The following is a 20,736-nucleotide window of genomic DNA, read 5'->3' as shown; positions in this document are numbered from 1 at the left end:
TTCAAATTTCCACACAAGTTTTTTCAGTTTTCTGAAGTTTCTTAAATGAATAATAGACTCAATCCATCAAAGCCTCAGAAGTGGTTTTGTGAGCCTCTGTTCATTCCTCCTTCAGATAGTAGTTGGTGTTCAGTTGTTAGCCTCTTGCAGCATTTGAATCCCATGTCTTTTAAACGCTTGTTTGTCATACAGTTTTCTTTTGTGTTCCTTTCTGTGAATTAATTTTGAATTATAAATAATTTGGGGCTCAACACATGTCCAAATTGGAGTATGATGAATTTACAAATACAGTAGGACTGTACATAGGTGTACCATGATATACTAATTCACCAATTGTTTTAGGTATTGAGGGGTTTTCCCCCCCCTTAATATTTGTACCACAGATGACTATTACAAGAATGTTTTAGATGCTGCCAGAATCGACATGAATATACCAGTGAACAGTTTGTGGCAGCTCAGTAGATTAGTGCACTATTTACCTTTTAAAAACTATTGAGTGTCTTGGGAAAAATTACATTACAGTTCTTCTAAATCATCAGTATGGGAATTGCTGCTTCATCTCTTCAAAGCCATGGTATTTACAGCCCAAAGCAATTTAATCCTCCTAAAATAGTGTCTATCAACATGCTGTGTATTATTTTTGAAACATACCTTTCAAAACTGGGGAAGATTTGACATCAGGAAGGTGAATGCCTCTCTGAGGCTTTTTTACTGCTTTAGTAAGAGAGTCCAAGAATTGGAGGGAGGTTGAGTTTGCACTACCATCTTTCATGAGTATTAAATTCATTTGTCTAAAATATATATACATATATATATAATATAAAAAATATGTGTGGATATATAGGCCACTGCCAGAGGCAGGATTCCAAAATAGACACACATGGGTTCTGTTCAGCTGACATTTCTCCGCTTTCCACCTCATGCGATTTTTCTCAGTGCCTCTCTGACCTGCAATATCTGAACTATTTTAGTCCTAGCTATGTCAAGAGCACACTGTCAATTTTTCCAAGTGGTCATGGCTGTATGGTACTGGCAGACGTTTGTCAGAGGCTAAAATGAGGCCATTTGACTATTTTTTTCATGTAAGCTGATGCAGAATTTGCGTGCAGTCCTTGCAAGGCACAAGGTTGGTGCACTTTAGTTTACCACGTCAATCCATGAACCAGTAAACCACAAGCACTTTAAAAAGAGTGAATAGAAGCCACTTTGAAAATAAGTACTAATACATTAGTTCTTGTGCCTTAGTTGTCAAGGAAAAAAGGGATGTTTGAGAAATCTTAAACTCTGTGTTGGGGAGTGCGGCTCAGTAGATTAGATTGAAGGGAGTTCTTGGGCGCATTTCTTAACGCCTTCCTGCTGTGAAATGTAATGCAGTAGCTGTTGTATGAAAAGTTAATATTAGACCCTGTGCAGGAAACAGGTTTCCTGTCACTTTCAGAAATACTCAAAATAAATTGGAGAAAAATATCCTAAGTAAAAGTGTTTTAGATAACGAAGAAACACATTTGGTCCTGTTTAATTGAAATGCTTCACTTCATCTTTTCCAGCCCTTTCTTTTATGTTTTAACATTAAAGCATTTGTTAGAGTATATCTTACACTTTTAATTATTTAGACAAAGAGAAGGAAAAAAGCTTGCACTAAAGAATAGGAGCTCTGTCTTTACGCTTTGTCATATTGGGACTTCAGAAAAAGAAACTTTTGTCTCCAAGGAGATCCACCAGTGACTACTTTGGGGAGGAGGGGGGTGTTTTTCGTTTTTTGTAACGAGCCTCCTGGTATACAGTTATATTCATAAGTCGTCCATTCTGTTCCCTCTGAAATCTCAATTTTGGACAAGCTATTTTCACAAAGACCTGCTATCTCTAACTTTTCATGCTATCTCTTTATGAAATAGCCATCTTTTATCTGAGACCAGCAGCTCTGTGATTACCTGCGGGGGTTGCAGTTACATGTATCGTTGCAGTGGCATGGCCAGATTAAGAAGTTTATTTTCTTTTACTTGCCACTGCCTGCCTCATTTTGCCTTCCTACGGACCGTAATTTATACCAGATAGATCCTTTGGTGCCTGTGCCTGCCATGGAAAGTTAGTGGTGAGACTCGGGGATGCCTGGGAGAAGTTGAGGCACGAAGGTGAGAGGGCTCGTTAATCATGCACCTTTCAATGTGAGTGTGAGATTATCATTAGAATCTCTGCCAGCTTTGCCTAAGAGAAGTCTGTGGCCGAATGCATATTCGGCTTAGCCTTCCTGAAACAAGAAGCAATCTAATTCTGGAAAATGCAGAATTCAATTGTGGAAATGGCCTTAGAGAATCCAGATTGCCCTGTTGCATGCTGGAGGTGGTGGTGGGGAAATAGCTGCTTGCATTGTAGGAACTGTGCCATGTGAGAGTAAACGTAGCAGATTTTAATCACAGCTTCATATGCAACTTCTTTTGGAAATAACAGCAATGACCATTAGGTAAAACAAATGGTGTTAAAAGGTGCTTCTTGTTTCAGTGCCCTTGCTGCCAGTTCCAGCCCAGCCAAGACCTGCCGTAGGACCCCAGAGATTTCCCGTGAGTAGCAGCTGTTTCTTCTTCTCTGATATGGATAAGCATACATTTGCAAAGAAATATTAATATAGCAAATAAAAGCCGTTCTAGTGAAATATAATTTTAAGGATTTGTAAATATTGACAATACACTCTGCAGTTGAAAATGTTTGTTAAAAGCTTAAGGTCAATGGATTTTTGAGGGTAGAATTAATTCTGTTTAACTGTAAAATTGTTGAACCAATCTCTCCGGTGGGAGAAGTAGGAATGCATTTTGTCTTAAAGAATATGGGCTTCATTTTATTACTAGAATCTTTCTGTATAAATAGAATCTTTATTTTATTTGATATAATAAAAGGCTATTTGAAAAAATCCCTCAGCTTAAAAAGCAGTATGTGTCTTTTATTGTAAAAATCAGTAGAATTTCATATTTTATTACTTCAGGTGTTTAAATGCCTTCATGTTTTTAATATCAAAAATGGGAATGGCATTGTATGACCTTGCTTTCTCGTACATCTCTAACTTCCAAAACAAACAAAGCACGTAGCTGTTTCACGAGGCTGCTTTCACTTAATGTTTGCAGTGTTGAAAGGGGAAAGTAGATGTTTGTGAACATCTGTGTGGAATCACACAATAAATTACTTGTATAGAGATCAGATGTATTGGAAAGAAGCAGATTTTGGAAACCTGCTGTGACTTTTGATTGCCATGTGCATATCTGATTGTTTTTGATGCACACTGTTTTTCTCACAAGCCATCTAGCTAAGGAATTGTGATGTCCATAATTCATACAGTAGCTGAGTTTTTAAATTGCCACCGTATTTCTTCTATGAAGTATAAAAAAGTTAATAAAAGTGCAGTTCCATTAAGTAACTTCATGTTATCCAATTTCATCTACGTTTTTAACTGGATGTTTTTGTACTAAACTTTATTGTAATTTTTAGAGGAAATAATTTTCTGCACTAGTCTTTAGTATTAAGTAGAAACAAAATTTTTTTAATGAAAACATACATCTTTCATCTGTTTGACACTGAGTTCCATTGCCAGTAAACACAGTTTACGGATTTGAAAAGAAATTGGAGGACAAGGAATTATCTGTAAATCTGTTGTAATTGACATCTTTGAAGTGTGTTTACATCAGTGTAGAAAAATTAGAAAATAATTTCTTTAAGTGGACTGTGAAATTAGATTTTAATTCTGTTCACTTTTGTTTTTGCAACTGTTGAAGTACTTCAGACATAACTAAAAATTAAATCTTGTATGAAGCAATTTTTTAAACAGAGTAAAACATAAAACATTCAATATTTTTGGTAAGAATCTTACTCCTCTTGCCTAGAGAAAAATGTTGACTATTTGCTGCCTTTCTGTAACCAAGGTTCTGGCAAAAAGCCAATGCAATTCTCTCTCCTTTTATTATTTTTTTTTCCCTCTTCCCATAAAGGGAAGGAAGGATATCTTAAAATGAGAGGCTCCAGTACTAAGATTTGGCTGTCCTGGGAGGTTTTTCTTTTCCCCACTTCAGCTAGTAACCTACAGTCTGGCCCTGAGAATGTTACTTAATCTTTCTATGACTGAATGATTGTAAAATGAGTATAATAGGGACTTGCCTTATGAAGTTCTTTATCAATTTAATGTAGGTTATCAGTCATACTAGGATTAGGAATTAAGTGTCACTGTGTACATATCTCATGTTTGTTTTATTAGATGTAGTATACTTAGCTCTTGAGCTGAAGTCAAATTTACTTTTTAACTTGAAGGTTTGATCTTGCAGAACTACCTTTTTACTCTATTACACATCAGATATCTATGTGCAGTTATAATTCATTTGTTTATGTGTAAATATTGACTTACAGGAATAAAACAATGACTAGACACCTTTGCTGACAAGCCATTTGAAAAAGATCAAAGTGTTGCAGATTTTGTTCATTCATCCCCTTTCTCATTACAAAGGGATCTCTGGATAAATAATAATAACTTGGATTTACTCTTGTTTTTAGGATCACCTAGTGAAAGAGTAGAAGTCCAGTAATTTTCTAGTTGCTTTTGTTTCTAGATTGTGGAGTTAGATCCTTTTAGTCTGCTTTCCCATTTAATACATAAACCCAAGGGTTTATTTTGACTGACTATCACAGAGGTGGCAACATAAAAGACCTGCAAGTGCCTGGTGCTCCAACTCAAGGAAAAAATGCTTCTGAGTTCGTATCTTACCTGACAGAGAAACCTCTCAGCATGGAGAGCCCTTATGTACTCCAATCGTGGGAAAGGCTTCAATCAGAGCTAATCAATTGCAAGTCATAAATCCATTGGAAACCAGATTTTATTTATTTATGATTAATGAAGTGACTTGTAACCATGTAATGGTTAATTCTTATGACCTTTTGCAGAAGGATGTAATAGAAGAGTTGAGCAAAGTTGTAATGAGCATGTGAGCATGTTGGTTTGACTTCTAAATTATGAGAAATGTCGGACTAAATCAGTGCGGTGTTGATCAGGACTGAATCTGTTTGGAGCTGGGATTGATTAAATGCACTTAACACCCTTGAATCTAAATTTTGATGTTTCAAGGAGGGGCTTATTGTTGAATTACCTGTCATTTTAAAGCTTAATCTCTTAAATGTGCAGAAAGGAAGTATTAGGACATAATGGAATTAATCTATTTGCGTTCCCTACTTAAAGTTATTTTAATATGTAGGGTAATTTTGAATCAAGCAATAAAATCATCTATCTCTTACTGCGTAAGCACTCAAGGTGACTTAGTGCAAATGCTATTTGAGAGTCATATTCAACTAACTAGGACTGAAGAAAAGGTGGTGCTGAGGCATAGTATGAGAAATGTGGTGAACTTGCGCTGAGTTGGAAGGCTTCTGTGCACCTCTGAATTGCGAAGAGCTGTAACTGGTAGTAACCCAAATCTTTAACCAGAGTGGCTGCTGATATTTTGTAGGTTTTTTGAATTAACCTGACACTGTGCAAGAGCCACCTGAGCGTTTCCTTTAAGCTGTTCAAAGGACAGATTAGGGTAACGTTTTCCACCGAGTCTTATGGAAGGTCTTGTTTTGTGTCTCGTCCACCTTTGATTTACAGAGGCGAATATTCCCTCCTCTGAGTTGCTGTCTCAGTGTCACAACTGGCATTTCACAAATAAACATCAGCCTTGGGGATGGATCCGTTTCCAGGAACGTGCTTGAAGGCTCTATTCACAGAGCAGTTGACCGGCATTTCTGAATTTGTCACACCTCTTCTGAGCACGTTGTTGGCTCTTGCAGGCGCCTCGGTCCACGTTTGTAAGCTGCAGCCTCAGGAACCGTGGTCCGTGCCTCGCAGTTCCTGCTCTCTGGGCTAATCTCGCCTTCAATCGCTCCGTTTTTGTGAAGAAGGGTGGGATAAAATGAGAGAAATGGAGGAGATGTTTCTAAACGCTTCCTTTGTATCTAAGCTACTATTAACTGACTATTATACAGCCCAGGCTAGATCCTTTCTTAATATGCAACTGGCAAAATTACTGGCGTTCAGCTGGTAATTTTCATAAGTGAAGCTGATGATCCTGATTTTTGTCTTTTTAATCTCATATATGATTCCTGCAGCACGTTCTGTGTCCTAAATGTTTTGGTGTTTGCCTAAGGAAAAACTTATAATGATTTTTTTGCTTTAAAAATTATTCTAATTTAATGAATGATGCATTAATTTTCAGATGCGGCACATTCACATGCAGTTTTTTAAGGATGCATGAAAGTAGAGCAAGTGTTGCACACATTTGGGAATAGAATATGGCAGATTTTTGTTGTCAGAATTCCTCCCACAGAAATTGTTGGGGATCCTCAGCATCCAGTTTGGGGGATGGAATGGGATATTTGGAGCTAGGAGGAAGTTGTGGAGAACCTGCTTTATCTTGCTAAAGGCAGCTGGGCAGTTGTCCATCACACAACTGAATTTTACTATATTCTATGCCATATGTCTTTTCAGTTTCTAGGGGTTTTGTGTGATTTGTTTCTGGAGCTTACTTCTCTCTCCCATTTCCTTTCAGTATGATCTTTCTCTCATAAGGATACTTGTTCTGAAATTGTTACCTGTGCCCCTTAGAAGCATGTTGTAAGAGAATATAAAATACTTACTATTTGATCCTCAGGACATCAGCTGTTGCCTTAAACTGTTGCTGGGAAAGGGGTTTGAGATTTAATTCTAGTTTTGAACCATTTCTGAAAGTTTGAATTTGACAAATTTGAGCTTTCAAGTATCACTTGAAGTGTTTTGTAACATTCGTGTGTGTTTTCATCCATGAGAAGTTTCTAAGTAGCTGCCCAATTGTTGCTGTGAATTCCTCGGTAAGCAGTCACTCGTGAACCATTAACCTTCCTTCCTTCCTTCTCTGCCATCCTTCATTTGTCGCTTCCTTGAAAGAGATTTTTAGGCAAACACTGTAATCATGCTACAGAAATTATAAAATGCATATTGGAAGGCTATCCCCCCCCCATTTGTCTCGAATGTGGCGCTTGGGCTGACTTGACTCCGTTTAAAACAAAGTTTTAGCAAACTTGATCAAGACTGTATTTTAAAGTGAACCTGTGGGTATGTGCAGAACACTGCAGTGCTTTTGGGAACAAAACTTCTTGGAAGAGGGTTTTGTTTTCATTGTGGAAAATACAAACGGGGAGTTTGAAGTTTTCCATCACTTCCAATTTGGCCATGAGTTGCCCTAGCTAAAGAAGGGTTTTAGCAACTGCTGCTCGGGTCTGACATTTATTCTCCATTGCTTACAGTAAGGACAATTTTAAACAGTCCTGCATCTACGTACAGTCACTCATTTTAAACTGCTCTTTAGTAAGTAACAATCATTAACTATTACAAGTTTGCAACAGTATGTGTATAGAAAACAAACTGTTACTTTAGATGAAAAGCTGTTTGTGAAAATGATTTTCCTGCTTCCTCACAATTATTCTGCTTTAGCTATGGCTTTACTATAATGAGTAACAGTAAATGAAATTTTCACTCTATTACTGTGTAGCAGTAGCAGATCACAGGTAGTGTAGAAAGCATTTTGTTTTCGTTTAACAAGATACATGGTATCAGGTGGTGTTGATTGACATTTCTTGGATAGTGCCTTTTACAGCATTTCATGCAAATCATGTTCGAATGAGACTGCTGCATCCAATTACACTTCTTTCAGATTATAGTCCTTGCAGATGTGAGAGCGGGCTTGTTTGGCAGCTCCAAAAAGCTTTCGTTGTGAACACTTCCTGTTTGCACAACTTGTCTGCAAAGCTCTGTAATTACAGCACTTAAGATAGTGTAGGAGTGACGGGCACTTTCTCTTATCAGATCTATAAGTAGTAGCAAGCAGATGCAGCATGAGATCCCTCCAGCTGTCAAATATTGTCAGGCTGGCATAGAGGGAATGCAGTTTAAAATGCAGGTGACATAATACCCAACATCCTCCATTTGCTAGTGGGCTTCTGATTAATCACGATTACCATACATTATCATACCATCAAATTTAATCATATCAATGAATTCCCATCTGCAAGAGGAGCAGCAGCAGCAGCTAAACATGATGGTAACAGCTATTAAAGAAAAGAGAAATAGATGGTTTCTAAATGCAGTAGTAACCCTTTAGTTTGTCGTGCTAGTTCCACTTTGCATGTGCTCTGTAGATTCTAAAATCAAACAGAAAACTTGTGTGTTTACATTTCACAGTTTTTTGACATTTACCTTTATGTTTAGTAATTTCTGTTTAGGACTGCCAAAGAAATTTGAGTTGCAGAATAAAAAAAAAAAAAAAAAATCTGCATTAATGACATCAGATTTTCTCAAATTCAGTCTCGCCTTTATTACCTGCTAATTGATTTTGATGAATTTAGATGAATGTAGTTAAAATGATTTTTTTTCAAAGCATTATGAGCAAAGCATAAATTTTCATCAAGACTCATAGGAAAATATATTAATCATGCAGCTATATAGCCATTAATTGGACGCCATTAAAAGATTTCTAGCAAAAGTCAGGACTCCTCTTCTAAAAAATCTATTAAAATATTATACAATTGATTTTTCACTACAATGCAGTAAGACTAAACTAGTGCTTAAATACTGAATGTAGAACTGAAATGTGTGTTATAACATAGAGTTCTAGATGATAATATAATTGTCTTAAGTGGTTTTTAACTGAGCCGAAAAACATCATTTAAAAGACAATTCAGTCCATTTGTACTATCACAAGGAAAATCAGATTTTCCATTATGTATCAGTTGATACATATTAATCTTCTGCACCCTCAGTTCTTGCTATTTACCTTTAAATGTAGAGTGAAAAATGTTTGGCTCACTATTGACTACTAGAGTTTACTCTAAACTGAGCTAATTTAGAGGAATACTATAGCTTAATTGTAGGATACCCAAAAAAAAGAAAAGTTTAGGCCTTAATACCCGACACAAAAGTAGTACCTACAAGCTCATTGGGAGCCCTGGGGGTGTAATGTGCTTGCATTCGAGTGACCTTGCAAACAAGAGCAGGGATATGTACAACATCTGCAAAATGAAATTTCCTTTCAGAATTATGAATTAGGAATGATATAATTTAACTACTAAATAGGTCTGAAATAGCATTTTCTAATACAAATCGAGGTCCAGGTTAGCAGCAGTTTTAATAGTCTTCTATAAAGTTGATTTTATTGCTTGACGCTTTTTTGTGGCGATCTGAGCGTTTTTAATCGAAGGGAGAAGCATCATCACCAAGTCGCATGTTTTTATTTTGGGGTTTTCTGGTTGCTTTTAAACTAACTGTAACTGAGCTATCAAGCTTGGAGTATAATAGAAAAATCCTGAATTTGATATTCGTGATCCAGATTAGTTGTGGCCTCTCTGAAATCTGTTTCTAGTCAACAGTGATTTGCAGATCACTGAGATGCACAAGATCAATATATATTGTCTTAATATTTCCATGCAGTAGTCTCAGCTCTAAGCATAAGGTATAGCTTTTATAGGAGTTTTATCTCAATAGTTCTGAAAGCAGAAGATGTCTCTCTCTCTCTCTTTTTTTTTTTAAGGGGGGGGACCCTAATTATTTATACATTGCTAATTAGGCTGTCATTTTTCAGTACAAACATGCTCAGAAAGATTTTATTGTCTTTCAAATGATTATGAAATTCTCTGCTCTTGAGAAGAGAGCTCATGCATCTGGCTCTCTGATGTCTGCTCTGCCAGTTCTCCAGTTTCTGTTCTGTGGTATTTCTTGGTCTTTCTGTATTGTATTAACCTTAAAAAGTGAGGGTGGAGGGAAGAGAGAGGGAGAACACCAGACAGGAACGATCCCCCTCTCTTCCACCTCAGGTCCCCAAAGACCACCAGAGCCCCAGCGAGGTTTACAAACCAGGGTCAAACCGAAGCTGCCCAGCATATGAGTGTGAAACACCTGCTTAAGAAATTGCTTAGGTTTGTACTCTCATGTAAGAAGTTTGGGTTTATTCTTTCTTCAAATAGTGGAGGCACCTGTGACGTTTTTGTAATGGGCCGTTGCTTCTCGCTGTAGATGGCTCTTCCTCCAGCAGCACCAGGCAGGCTGGCAAGAGCTGTTGTGCTCAGTCGTACCGCTGTGATTCAGAGCTGCGGTTGGGATTTAATGTTCCTTTCCTATATTGATGTGTCATGTAGGAGCCTTTTCGGAGCGTTGCTCTTGAGTGGGACCGTTTGCCCTGCGGATTTCTCCTCTCTACCTTCTGTACTTCAATGATGGAGCAAAGGCCCAGGAAATCTATCTGTCGAGAGATGTTTTTGTGTAGCAGTGGTTGCTTCTGGGCTGTTTTGCCTTGTTGCTTCTCCTGGGCTTTCTAAGGTTCCTTTAGAAATGCACTGAAGTTGTGAGAATTTTTGTCTGTTTTTGCAACATCACTATGGCTGTGCTTCATGTGCCAGAGGGATGCGCTGAAACTTTGGGGAAAAGGACACTGCCTTACAGACAGTGAATCTATTTTTTTTTTATCTTCAGTCTCCTGAACTGCTTGGTATGGTCTTAGTATGGCTAAAAGCCAGTTAGTTATCCTCCTTTTTCAGTATTGGCCATATCCATTTTTTAGGATGGATATTTTATATTACCATGTTCTTATTGGTTTTCCATGATGACTGAATTATATTTTGGGGCTTAAAAAGAAATCGGACATCAGTGTTTTTTCTTACAGGTACTCTGGTTTTGTACCTAAACATCCCAGCATGCTTTATTTACTAGAATTGCATAGTGTCAAAGAGAAGCTGGTCCTGGTTATATGGTACATCTTTAGTGTTAAAAATTACTTTAGACTTGGTTTAGGGAAATATCAATGTGTTCTCCCAAACTGAATCTGCCTGTAATGCTAGGATCTGTGCTGTCCACTTACTTGAACCAGCAGTTGCTCTCTCCTTGTATTTTCATCTCAGCAGCTGTATCCCAGGAACTTTGAAAAGACGCATTTGGATGGCATGTATTCATTGTCTTGAGTTTTATGATACTGATGATGTCTTACTCTAAACTCTAATTTTTGTTCTTGATAAAAAATATTTAAAGAGTAGTTCATATATATATATATATATATATATATATATATATATGATCTCCTTAAAATCCTAATTCTTTCAGGAAAATCATTGGTTTTCTTTCACCTCGTTGAAATAATGTGGCTTGTTGTAGATATCACAGGGAGACTACTGGGCCATTGAGACCTCATACTCATATCAGAATATGTTATGCTGTAAAATTTCAGGGAATCATTATCTTTCTATATGCTGCGTGCAGTAAATGAGAACACTACAAAATTAGTGTGAAATGAACTTCAGTATGTCCAGCAGGTTGCATACATTTCTACTTGAAACTTTTTTGAACCATATTCACCATATGTGAAAGCAGGCAGCTTACGCAAGAGGATGACGAGTCAGTTCTTTGCTCTGGAAGGTGGGCATTTTAGGGAAGCTTTTCAAAAAGTCTGGTGGCTGCTGAAATAAGAGGATTAACATCTTGTGACAGATGGCTATAGTTTTAATTGTCATAGGTTACAGTGGTCATTATTCTTTGCATTTAAACCATATAAGAAGAATTAACTGAGTGGCCCTGCTTAACTGTCAATGGGGTTCTCCTAGCTCTTTGCATTTTAAGTGAGATTAATAAATGAAAACATGTTGTAGAGGCAGGGTGTAATTTATTGAAAGATTCATGAAGTTTCAATGACATTGTTAAGGTATTTAATTAGTCTCATGGAAAAAAAAAAGTAGAGTGACCCTTTCAGAGAAGCTGATAAGTCATATAATAGCTGTTAGATCCTCTTTATTCCTTGCTTTATAAGATTAACTTTGTGCTAAGCAATTTATGCTAAGTTTTCCCTTTTATTGGTAACCAAAGTTATCTGTGCTTCATGAATAGATTATTGGAGATAACATCATGTAATTAACAAGAGATGCAGAAAAGTAAAAGTACAATTTCTGTAAGAATTGTATGAGCGAGAATGTTAATTTCTTAACTAGGAGGATATTTGAAGGGATAAAAGGAAGGCAAAATAGTGCAGTCCTTTGAAAGGATTAAAGTAACCTTATCTCATGTTCTTTCAGAAGGTGGGATTGCTTGAGTGTGTGAAAGTCATGTTCAATGAGCTATTCACAACTCTAATGAATTGTAGACACAAGTTTGCATTGCATGTTTTTCTTTTTCTTTTCTCCAAAGTGATTGATAACATGTAAGTTTATGCCTTATTGAATAATGAACATTAGTAAAAAGGGAAATTGCATAAGCGGCAGGCATGTGGAACTGTGTAACAGTGTCAGTCTGAGAGGCTATAATTTGTAGTGTGTGGAAGAGTAGGAGGGGATGCTTTTTTTTTTTTGGGGGGGGGGCAGAGTACGCTTTGCAAAATTAAAGGTTTGAGACAATAAAATACTTGTCAGCAGCACTTCAGTGTGCAGGTATGTTTAACTTCTAAGTAGTTGTAAAAAGTTCATGACTGTGATCTCTTATCCCCTCATAACCCTATTTAGAAAGCACCTTCTTTCTAGACCTAAGTCCCTGCATTTGAAAAGATGAAACAAATGTTAAACATTTCAAAGTAAAGTTATGCTAGGATAAATTAAGTGGTAGAGTTAAGCAGTTAAATTTCTTAAAATCAGGTGGATTTTTAATGACTTAAGAAAAATCTTAAATGTTCGGTAGCTTGCTTTCAGTGTACAGGGAGTGAAATAGCTTTTGATTTTGACAAAAGGCACGAATGGGACCGGCCAGAGCTGGGTCCCCTCTCAGCCTACCCATCCGTAGCGAGAGGCACTGAGCCCTGGTTGAGGTGTACATGACCCCTCAAGCTTTCAGAAATCTTTGTTGGGCCCTTTGAAATACTTTTCAACACCAGGGCTTCACCTGCTGGTGTCAAGAGAATTATACAGTGCTGAAGTAGTTGCAGAACGCTATAATTTTTGAGAACAGAGATGTGTAGATCGTTTTAAGAATTTTATTATTATTGTATATGTATTTTTTTTCTCAGCCCTGTCTGAGATGTGGTGAGTAAGTTTGATTCAGGACTTGTTTTCTGTTTCTCTATGATCTTTTTGCAACTAGCTCTAAATATAGCTAGAAGTTCCATTTTGGACTTCTTTCCTTCCTTGCTATTTGCTGTGCTCTTACTAAATAATCAGTGCGATAACAGGGAGGCAGAGAACACTGTCTGCTCTCTACTGTGTTTGTCCCATATGGAAGTCTGGCAACTGAATCTCTGGAAACATCTGTATTAATCTGATCCAGATTTATAAGGTCTCGCTGCAAAGTTGCAGCAGAATATTTGTCTTTTTCTCCAGTGTTAAAGTTGGCCCTAGTCTTGGGTGGAAAGTTTAGAACTTGACTAATTACATGAACTTGCAAGAGTCCCATTCATTTAGCTGGAATTTCTTAACTTAAATGTATTTTGAAGTCCAGAAGATTTATTAAGTATTACTAGAATTCCTATAAGGAGTAGTAATGGCAAAGTGATAGTTAAATTATTTTTTGTTAGAAGCCTTACTTAGTGTGTATTGAATAGTTGGTTGTAACTTGAAACTGTCTGGATAGCGAAACCATGAAAAATGGAAGTAACTACTGTGCACATAGAGATTTATTATGGAGCTGTGTTACAGTATGCTTATTCTATCAAAAATAGACCATTATGAAAACTGTCCTTTGCACCTGCTCTTCATTAGTTTTTGAAGTTAAATAACTGTGAGTAGTCTTTCCTACAAAACACCAGAATGCAGTTGGGGGTTATTAGAAGCAAAGACTTGCTGAATGTGGAGTGTGACACCTAATGATAAAAATAATCCACTCCTAGAAGTTTAGCTTAACTGCAGTTAAAGGTTTTGAATTCTTTTTAAATTTATGGGGGTTTTTTGCTATCTTTGAGACAATTACAATGTTTTAATTAGAAGCTGAAGTTGTGATATTAGTGTTGTCCTAGAAATTGGAAAAAACTAACAACATAAATGTAATGGTATTTCAGGTAATAAACAAGTGCCTCATAACTTAAATTCAGCAAATTTTGCGTATTTCCCGAAAAACTAAATTCATTTATATCTGGAAGTGATAGCTCTGGTTGAAGTTTATAGAATTAAGTTTTATATATAGTGTGTGGAGTATGTCCATCACACACATTTCTGTTGGAACTGTCTTGAAATTTAATTTGAAAGGAGGACCTTGACACTGTAAAATTTTGAAAGTACAAGCCCTTTCCCACCCATATTACTGTGATTTAGGGACAAAATTTTATTTCATGTTTTAGGACTAGCAGAAGCAATGCTAGTTTAAAAAAATATTGGAGGTCAGTCTTTTTCACTGATGTTGGAAGGAAAAGAATCAGACTCCTGATTTCTTTTTTAGGAGCAAATATTTGTAATTCATTTTTTCTGCAAATGACAGATGTCTCTGTAATTGACTTTGCCTGATTGTCCTTTAGTTACCAGCCAAGAAATGTGATTATTCATAATATTTTATTAGTTTTTCAGAATGCCATATACATAAATTTTGTAAGTGACAAAACATAAGTGGACATTTCTCAACGGCATTTAACTGCATGTGTACTGTGCTGTTTTACTGTGGTATGATTTTATATCAGCCAAATTTTCTGTAGTTTTCCCCCTTTTGAAACTTTTAGATTAAAATAAAAAAAATTCTATTGTGCATAGAGTAACCCTGCTGATAGGGAAGGGGCATTGCTTTAGTAACCGGATTTGACACTTTGGTATTAATGAATCCTGACAGTGAGAGACAACTCATGATCATGTAGGATGTAAAAAGGATCTTTGTGTTATTTTACCTGCGAAATGGAAAAGTAGGGTTGGCTTTAAGACTGGAAAATGTTTGCAATCTCTAAAAACTTAATACCTTTGAAGGTTAACTGAATCTCAAAGCATTAACCAAAAAGCAGAGCTCATAATTATAAGGAGTTGAAAAAAGAATAAGAGCAGCTATGGATTTAAAATACTTTATTCTCCCTCAGGTTCTGTTGGACTGTTGTGGAGTTATTTTGACTCAAGCTTGTATTGTAGGGCATACTTGTATAAAATATAACACTAACAAAACTAGAGTAGAAAACTCTTAATGCATCTTGGGGAGAATTTGTTATTTTTGAAATTTTAATGCATTTTAAACCATTTTGAATGCAGCTTTAGGAGACGAGAGAAGGAAAAAAAACAAAAATGTAAAATTAAGTATCAAAGAAAACTACATTTATACTCAAAGAAATGCAAAATTAAGTATCCAGCATTATAGTTTGCAAAATCTGGCTGATTTCAGATACACTTTGTTTGTAATTTAAGAATAACAACTAGCTTGTACTTTAAAAAATGCTTTCCAATCAGGTAATTGTTATTTTTGCTCAAAATATGTTAGATGGTTGAGGGGATAGTCAAAATTGCATCTTAAATTAAGCCAGATGGCCACCTTTGGTACTGAAGGGAGCTCCAAATCAATATTGCTTATTTTTTCATACAGTAAAGTATCTTACTGATTGTTAGTTTCTATAATATTTTTATAAATAAATAATCTCATTTTAGTAAGAGTGACCTTTCTTAGATCTAAATTAACTGCATGTTATTCACTTTTAAAACATAGCAAAGCTGCTTTCATAAAGGTTTAAAGCTTCCTTACGATGGGAAGCGTAAGGCTGCTCTTGGAGTGTGTAATATTACCAGACTGGGGTGGTTTGAGGCAAAATGGTCTGTGCTGCTCATCTGCCTCTATTTAAATTGTTTTGGTTGAATTTTTTCAAATAGTTTTCTTCTGAGGCTAAAGCTGCAGGAAAAAAAAATACTGTTTTGCCCAAGTGAGTTATTTAGAAATCGTGTTTTGCATATTTTATAGCTATTCAATTTTTCAAGGAAAAAAACTGTTTGACTGCACTGAGGATGTTTCAGTATATAAGATCTCAAACTGCGTGAAACTCAGCAGGACTTTCCGTTCATTTGCAATTCAGGGCTGCTTTGGGAAGAGGTAGATCCTGGGCATAATAATAAGGGGACGGGGTGGCAAGGAGAGAGGGGAAGCTGTTATGAGAAACAGTGTCTTTTTTTCCTTTTTCTTTTTAAGTAGAGAATCTTTTTTTTTTTCTTTTTTCCATTAGCTCCTCCTTTGCTCACGAGTAAAAGAGGAAATTGCCTGCACTAACTATTCAGGCAAGAGAGGCTGGATACAAGTTAGAACTTGATTGTGGCTAAAAAAATTGGAGATAAGAGAATGCAAGTGTAAAACAGTCTCTAACCTGAGCCAAGGCATGAGGCAAGTGGGAGTTTACAACTGGTGGCCACAAGACAGGATGGCCAGTTGGGAAACTGGATCCACGCTGGGATTGGGGACCAGTGGGCAGAGCGGAGGAAGTGGTAGGGATGAGAGGATATCACTGAAGAGCAAGCGGGATCGAGAGAGAACTAACATTAATTGAGCAAGGAACTGATAGTAGAGAAGATGCTTGAAATTGGGTTACAAATTTTGGGAATAGGAATGGAGATGCTTGATATTTTAAGCTAGATAGTGAGGGGAGAGACTGGTGAGGTTTTGACTGGGGCAGAATATGTTGACTTTGAAAAAAGCAAGTAGAGGGGATTATTGGTCACTATAATGCCATTTGCTTGAAATCAAGCATAGACAGATTACTACTGCTCTTCAGCCTAGGTGGTAAACTTGTGGTTCTCATGCTTTCTTCACCCAGCTTTTCAGTAGGTTTCCAGGCAATTTGTTTTTCCACTTGCTGCTTTAGAAATAACTAAGACATCTTATATGTAGGCATATGTTGTGACAAGAGAGACCTAATACAAGAACTTCAGAGTTTCAAAGTGAAGCACTCCGAAAATAGGAAACACCAGGCTGCCCGTCCAGGCGTCTTTCTCTCGCCATGTGTGATACGCTCATGTGGCTAAGGGCTGCAGATGAGCTGTAAGATTAAAAAAAAAAAAAAAAAAAAAAAAAGAAGTCTCATATGAAAACTGCCCTAGTGAATGAGTCTCTCTCCCTGCCTCAGCTGCAGTGAGCTTATGCATTATATAGTGATAAAGTTAGAGCTGAGTATGAGTTGCTTTTGTGGGTACTTCACTGGAGATTAGGTGACTTGCAGAAGTGCTGTGTGTTCCCTGACGTGACCGAAGGCTGAGTGCGCTATGCTTTGATAAATCTGCTTTTATCACCAAGGTTTCCAGGATGAGGGGATGCATTTAACCTTAGTTTGAAAGCACCTCTGGCAGCTCCTCCGTGCGGTGATGGTCCTGTTGCATCGTGGCAGCGAAGGGTCAGGATCCTCAAGGTTTGTGTGCATTGCTGTTTTGGCAGGCGGCCAAGGCTGTCCTGTTCAACGCAAGAGAAGGGCAATGCAGCTGAACAGCCGAGTTCAGCTAAACCGAAGTGGATTTTGATGGGACAAATAAATGTCACTTTCCTCCATCCCAAATGACTCCCTCTTCCTCTGGCTGCTATTGTTTGCAGACAGCTTTAGAAATTCAAAGGTTTTAGTCTTTTCTGAGGTGGCAAGAATATTTTGTGCAGGGGGGTGTTAGCCTACAGAAGCGTAGCAGATTCTCCTATAAATATTATGTATGTTATGAGGACTGTCAAGCTTGACTGTAAAATGATGTCTTTCCACTAAATAGCTGTAGGAGATGGGATGGCTAGGGACACTGGTGAATATAGATCCTTGAATGTCTAGGAATGATAAAGTATTTACAGTTGATGGCTCTTTAGTGACACAGAATAAGTAGTCTTAGTTTTACTTTGAAATCAGAGGTGTTAGTGTCTCAAATTATCTCCATTCAGGCATTTTCAAGGAGGCCAGAGATTTAATAGATGTAGATCTTCAGCAGCACTGTCTTCTATTTGCTTGGTCCTTGCAAATCGTGGCTGGAGCGTGCTGATAGAAGGATGTGGAGCAGCTTTGACTTCTGCTACTTTGGCAGTGAATAGAAGATTTCAGTTTCCCGGACAAATACTCACTGTTGCTGTGTGAGGAAGTTCTTTTGCTAAAATGCTAATATTTTTGCGTTAAAAATATTTATGGATCATAACATACAAGACTTATTTGGATATTGGAGGTCTTCCCTTCGTTACATGGACATACAGTATGAGCTTCAGTGCTGGTGGTACTAATGATTTCAGTTTAAGATAGTTATGTTTTTTCATTTCAGGGTATTTCCTGTTCTTAATTTTTGTTGTTTACTTGTTTATTTTTAAATAATAATCTCTTATGCCCAAGTTAAGTGCATTTAGTTTTGTGCATTAGCCTTGCATTGCTGCGTGGGGCAGGCGCTCATCAAGAACGAACATGCCCATGGAACAAACATCACCCTGAAATGTTCCACTTCCTAATTTTGTCATGCTGCTTCAGCCCTTTGTTAAGTGTCTGAAACACGGGTAAATGATTTGATGTCATCATTAAGTGATTGTAACTTACTGTTGAAATGCATCATATTTGGTGTATGCTTTTAGTTTGCTCAGTTGTGAGGGACACCTGCACGGAAGCTGTAAGCCCGGGCACTCTGCCTCGCGGTTGGGATAGGGTGAGACTATACACGCTCTTGGTTAGGGCAGCTCAATAAATAAATGTTAACTGCTAACTCAGTTTGATCCTTTGCCCAATGACCATATTTCAGTAGAGCAAGGAGTGTTTGTTCTTAAATCTGTTTCGAAAAGCTTGTTTTTAGCAAGGGCAAGTTCTAAGCAGCAGGTGGGTGTTAGATGTAGACAGAACGGATGCCACCACTGATTTCAAAATTCACATAAGATAGAAAATGAGATATTCTTAGATTATGTTGATTATTTGTTTGATTTACTTGCACATCCTAGGGCAAAGTTTGTGAACATGATGATTTGTGACGCATAGTTTCTTTCAGTTAGCAGACGGTGCTAAAATACATTATCAGCTTTTGATATAAAAGAAAAATGGTAATAGCATGAGTTACTGAATTAATCATGTCTTTTGCATACTTCTGCTTTTGAATTAAGATACTGCTGTCCTGCAATATATAAAGGGACATATTTATTTTAACTGAGGGGATGAAGATCTTTTAACCTTTCATCATTCTTGCAATGCTTCATATGCTTAAGTTATGAATTACGGAAGTGCTCTCCTGTACGATCTTGAAAGTTTTTTTTTTTTTAGCTTTCTGGATGCCATAATTTTTTGTTCTCCTCTTTAAGTAAAGCTGCTTCGTTTCTGTAGCTTATGTTGTACTAAATGGATGAGAAAGAATAGCACTGTTTAAGAAGATAAATGTCAGGAATGTTTTCTAAAGTAGACATTCAGATTTTTTTGGATTAGTGGGAAAGAAGGTCAATAATTGCACGGATTTCAGTAAGCTTGAGAAGAAATGGCATTCCTGTGGTGCCAGTGATTATTAAAACATTGAGAATTCATCTCAAAATACTGTTTTCCATACTTAATATCGCCTCCATTGCAAAAGAATGACTCGGTACGGACTGCCAATTTGTACAGATTTTAGGGGGTAACTCATAAAAGCAATTGTACTTTTCAAATTATATATATGTATATATATGTTTATATATAATCTCAGATATCAAATTCCTGGTGGTCCTAGTCTCAATTTTGTCCTATTAAACAGGGCCCTCCAGACTTCCAGCAGCATACTCCTGGACCTGTTCCTACCAACTTCTCCCAAGCCCCGAGGCTGCCCATGCAGGACCAGTGGAGAGGCCCGCCACCCCCTCCGCCACCACTCCCTCCGCCACCGCCTCAGGAAAGAGACTCTTTCTTCTTAGGAGGTAAGGATTTTTATTGCACTTAACATATAAAATGTACTTTCTGTACAGTGAACATGTAGTTTATGTATAATGTGAAGCATCCCCAGGAACTTGAAGACAAGGTACTATAAGTGGTGTTAAAGAGTACTATGTGGACTCCGTTAAAGTTAGCTAAAACGGTACAGCATAAGAAACAAAATGGATAGTAAGTGTGTGTGTGTGTGTACATGAGTCTGTATGCATACACATAACCCCTCTCTATATATACATATATATAAAGGGATGTGTGTATATACATACATACATATATATATGCATGTATACACATATATACATATATATATGTATGTATAAAATGTAAAAAGCTGCTGAACCTCCATGGCAGCAAAGTTTTAGGAGTTCCTGTATGTCTTGAACTCTAATCCCTGTAATCTTTCATTGGTTTCATTCGAGTTTTTAAGTTATTCCTAATTCCCATTTATTAACAGTTGTGCTTTCAAGCAGCAGTTCCTTTTATACTCAGGAGGTACAAGCGACAGAAATGTAACGTTGGGGATAGCTGTAAATGTCTCGTGCATTTTTCCCGTCTTCAAATGTCAAGTTTACTCCCCTGAAGGAAGGGGAAGCCGCGTGTTTGGAGAGGGCGCCTGTTTCCCAAGGCGGCCGCCACCGAGTTACCTCTCTGCTTCGCAGATCCCCGGTTTCCCGGCCATCCCCTGTTCGAGCAGCGGAGCCCCCCGCCGCCGCCGCCCCCGCCGCTCCTTAACAGCGCGCACCCCGTCCCCACGCAAAACCCGATGCCCTTCAGCCAGCCGGGGCCGGCGTTCAACCAGCAGGGGCAGCAGCCCGTCTTCCCCCGGGAGAGGCCCGTGCGGCCCAACATGCAGCCGCAGGGTCCCGTGGGCATGCTGCACTTCAACCAGCCGGGCTCCGCCAGCCCGCGCCCTTTCATGCCGCCGCGGCAGCAGTTCCTGCAGGCGCCGGCGCAGCCCTTCCTGGCC

General features: G+C 37.8%; 1 protein-coding gene across 1 annotated transcript in view; it reads left to right on the top strand.

The window, feature by feature from the left end:
* RBM33 (RNA binding motif protein 33) overlaps window positions 1-20,736 on the top strand; it is a 97,047-nt gene that overhangs the window by 37,165 nt on the left and 39,146 nt on the right. The window contains exons 10-12 of the mRNA XM_085317717.1: window positions 2,500-2,558; window positions 19,597-19,756; window positions 20,429-20,736. The exon at window positions 20,429-20,736 is cut by the window's right edge and continues 16 nt beyond it. Coding sequence (XP_085173843.1) covers window positions 2,500-2,558; window positions 19,597-19,756; window positions 20,429-20,736 — 527 coding nt within the window. The remainder of the gene's footprint in view (window positions 1-2,499; window positions 2,559-19,596; window positions 19,757-20,428) is intronic.

This window comes from Rhea americana, unplaced genomic scaffold (assembly GCF_003343005.1).
Source record: "Rhea americana isolate MKP2758 unplaced genomic scaffold, rheAme1 scaffold_50, whole genome shotgun sequence".
Lineage (NCBI taxonomy): Eukaryota > Metazoa > Chordata > Aves > Rheiformes > Rheidae > Rhea > Rhea americana.
This window is presented reverse-complemented; position numbering and strand designations above follow the sequence as displayed.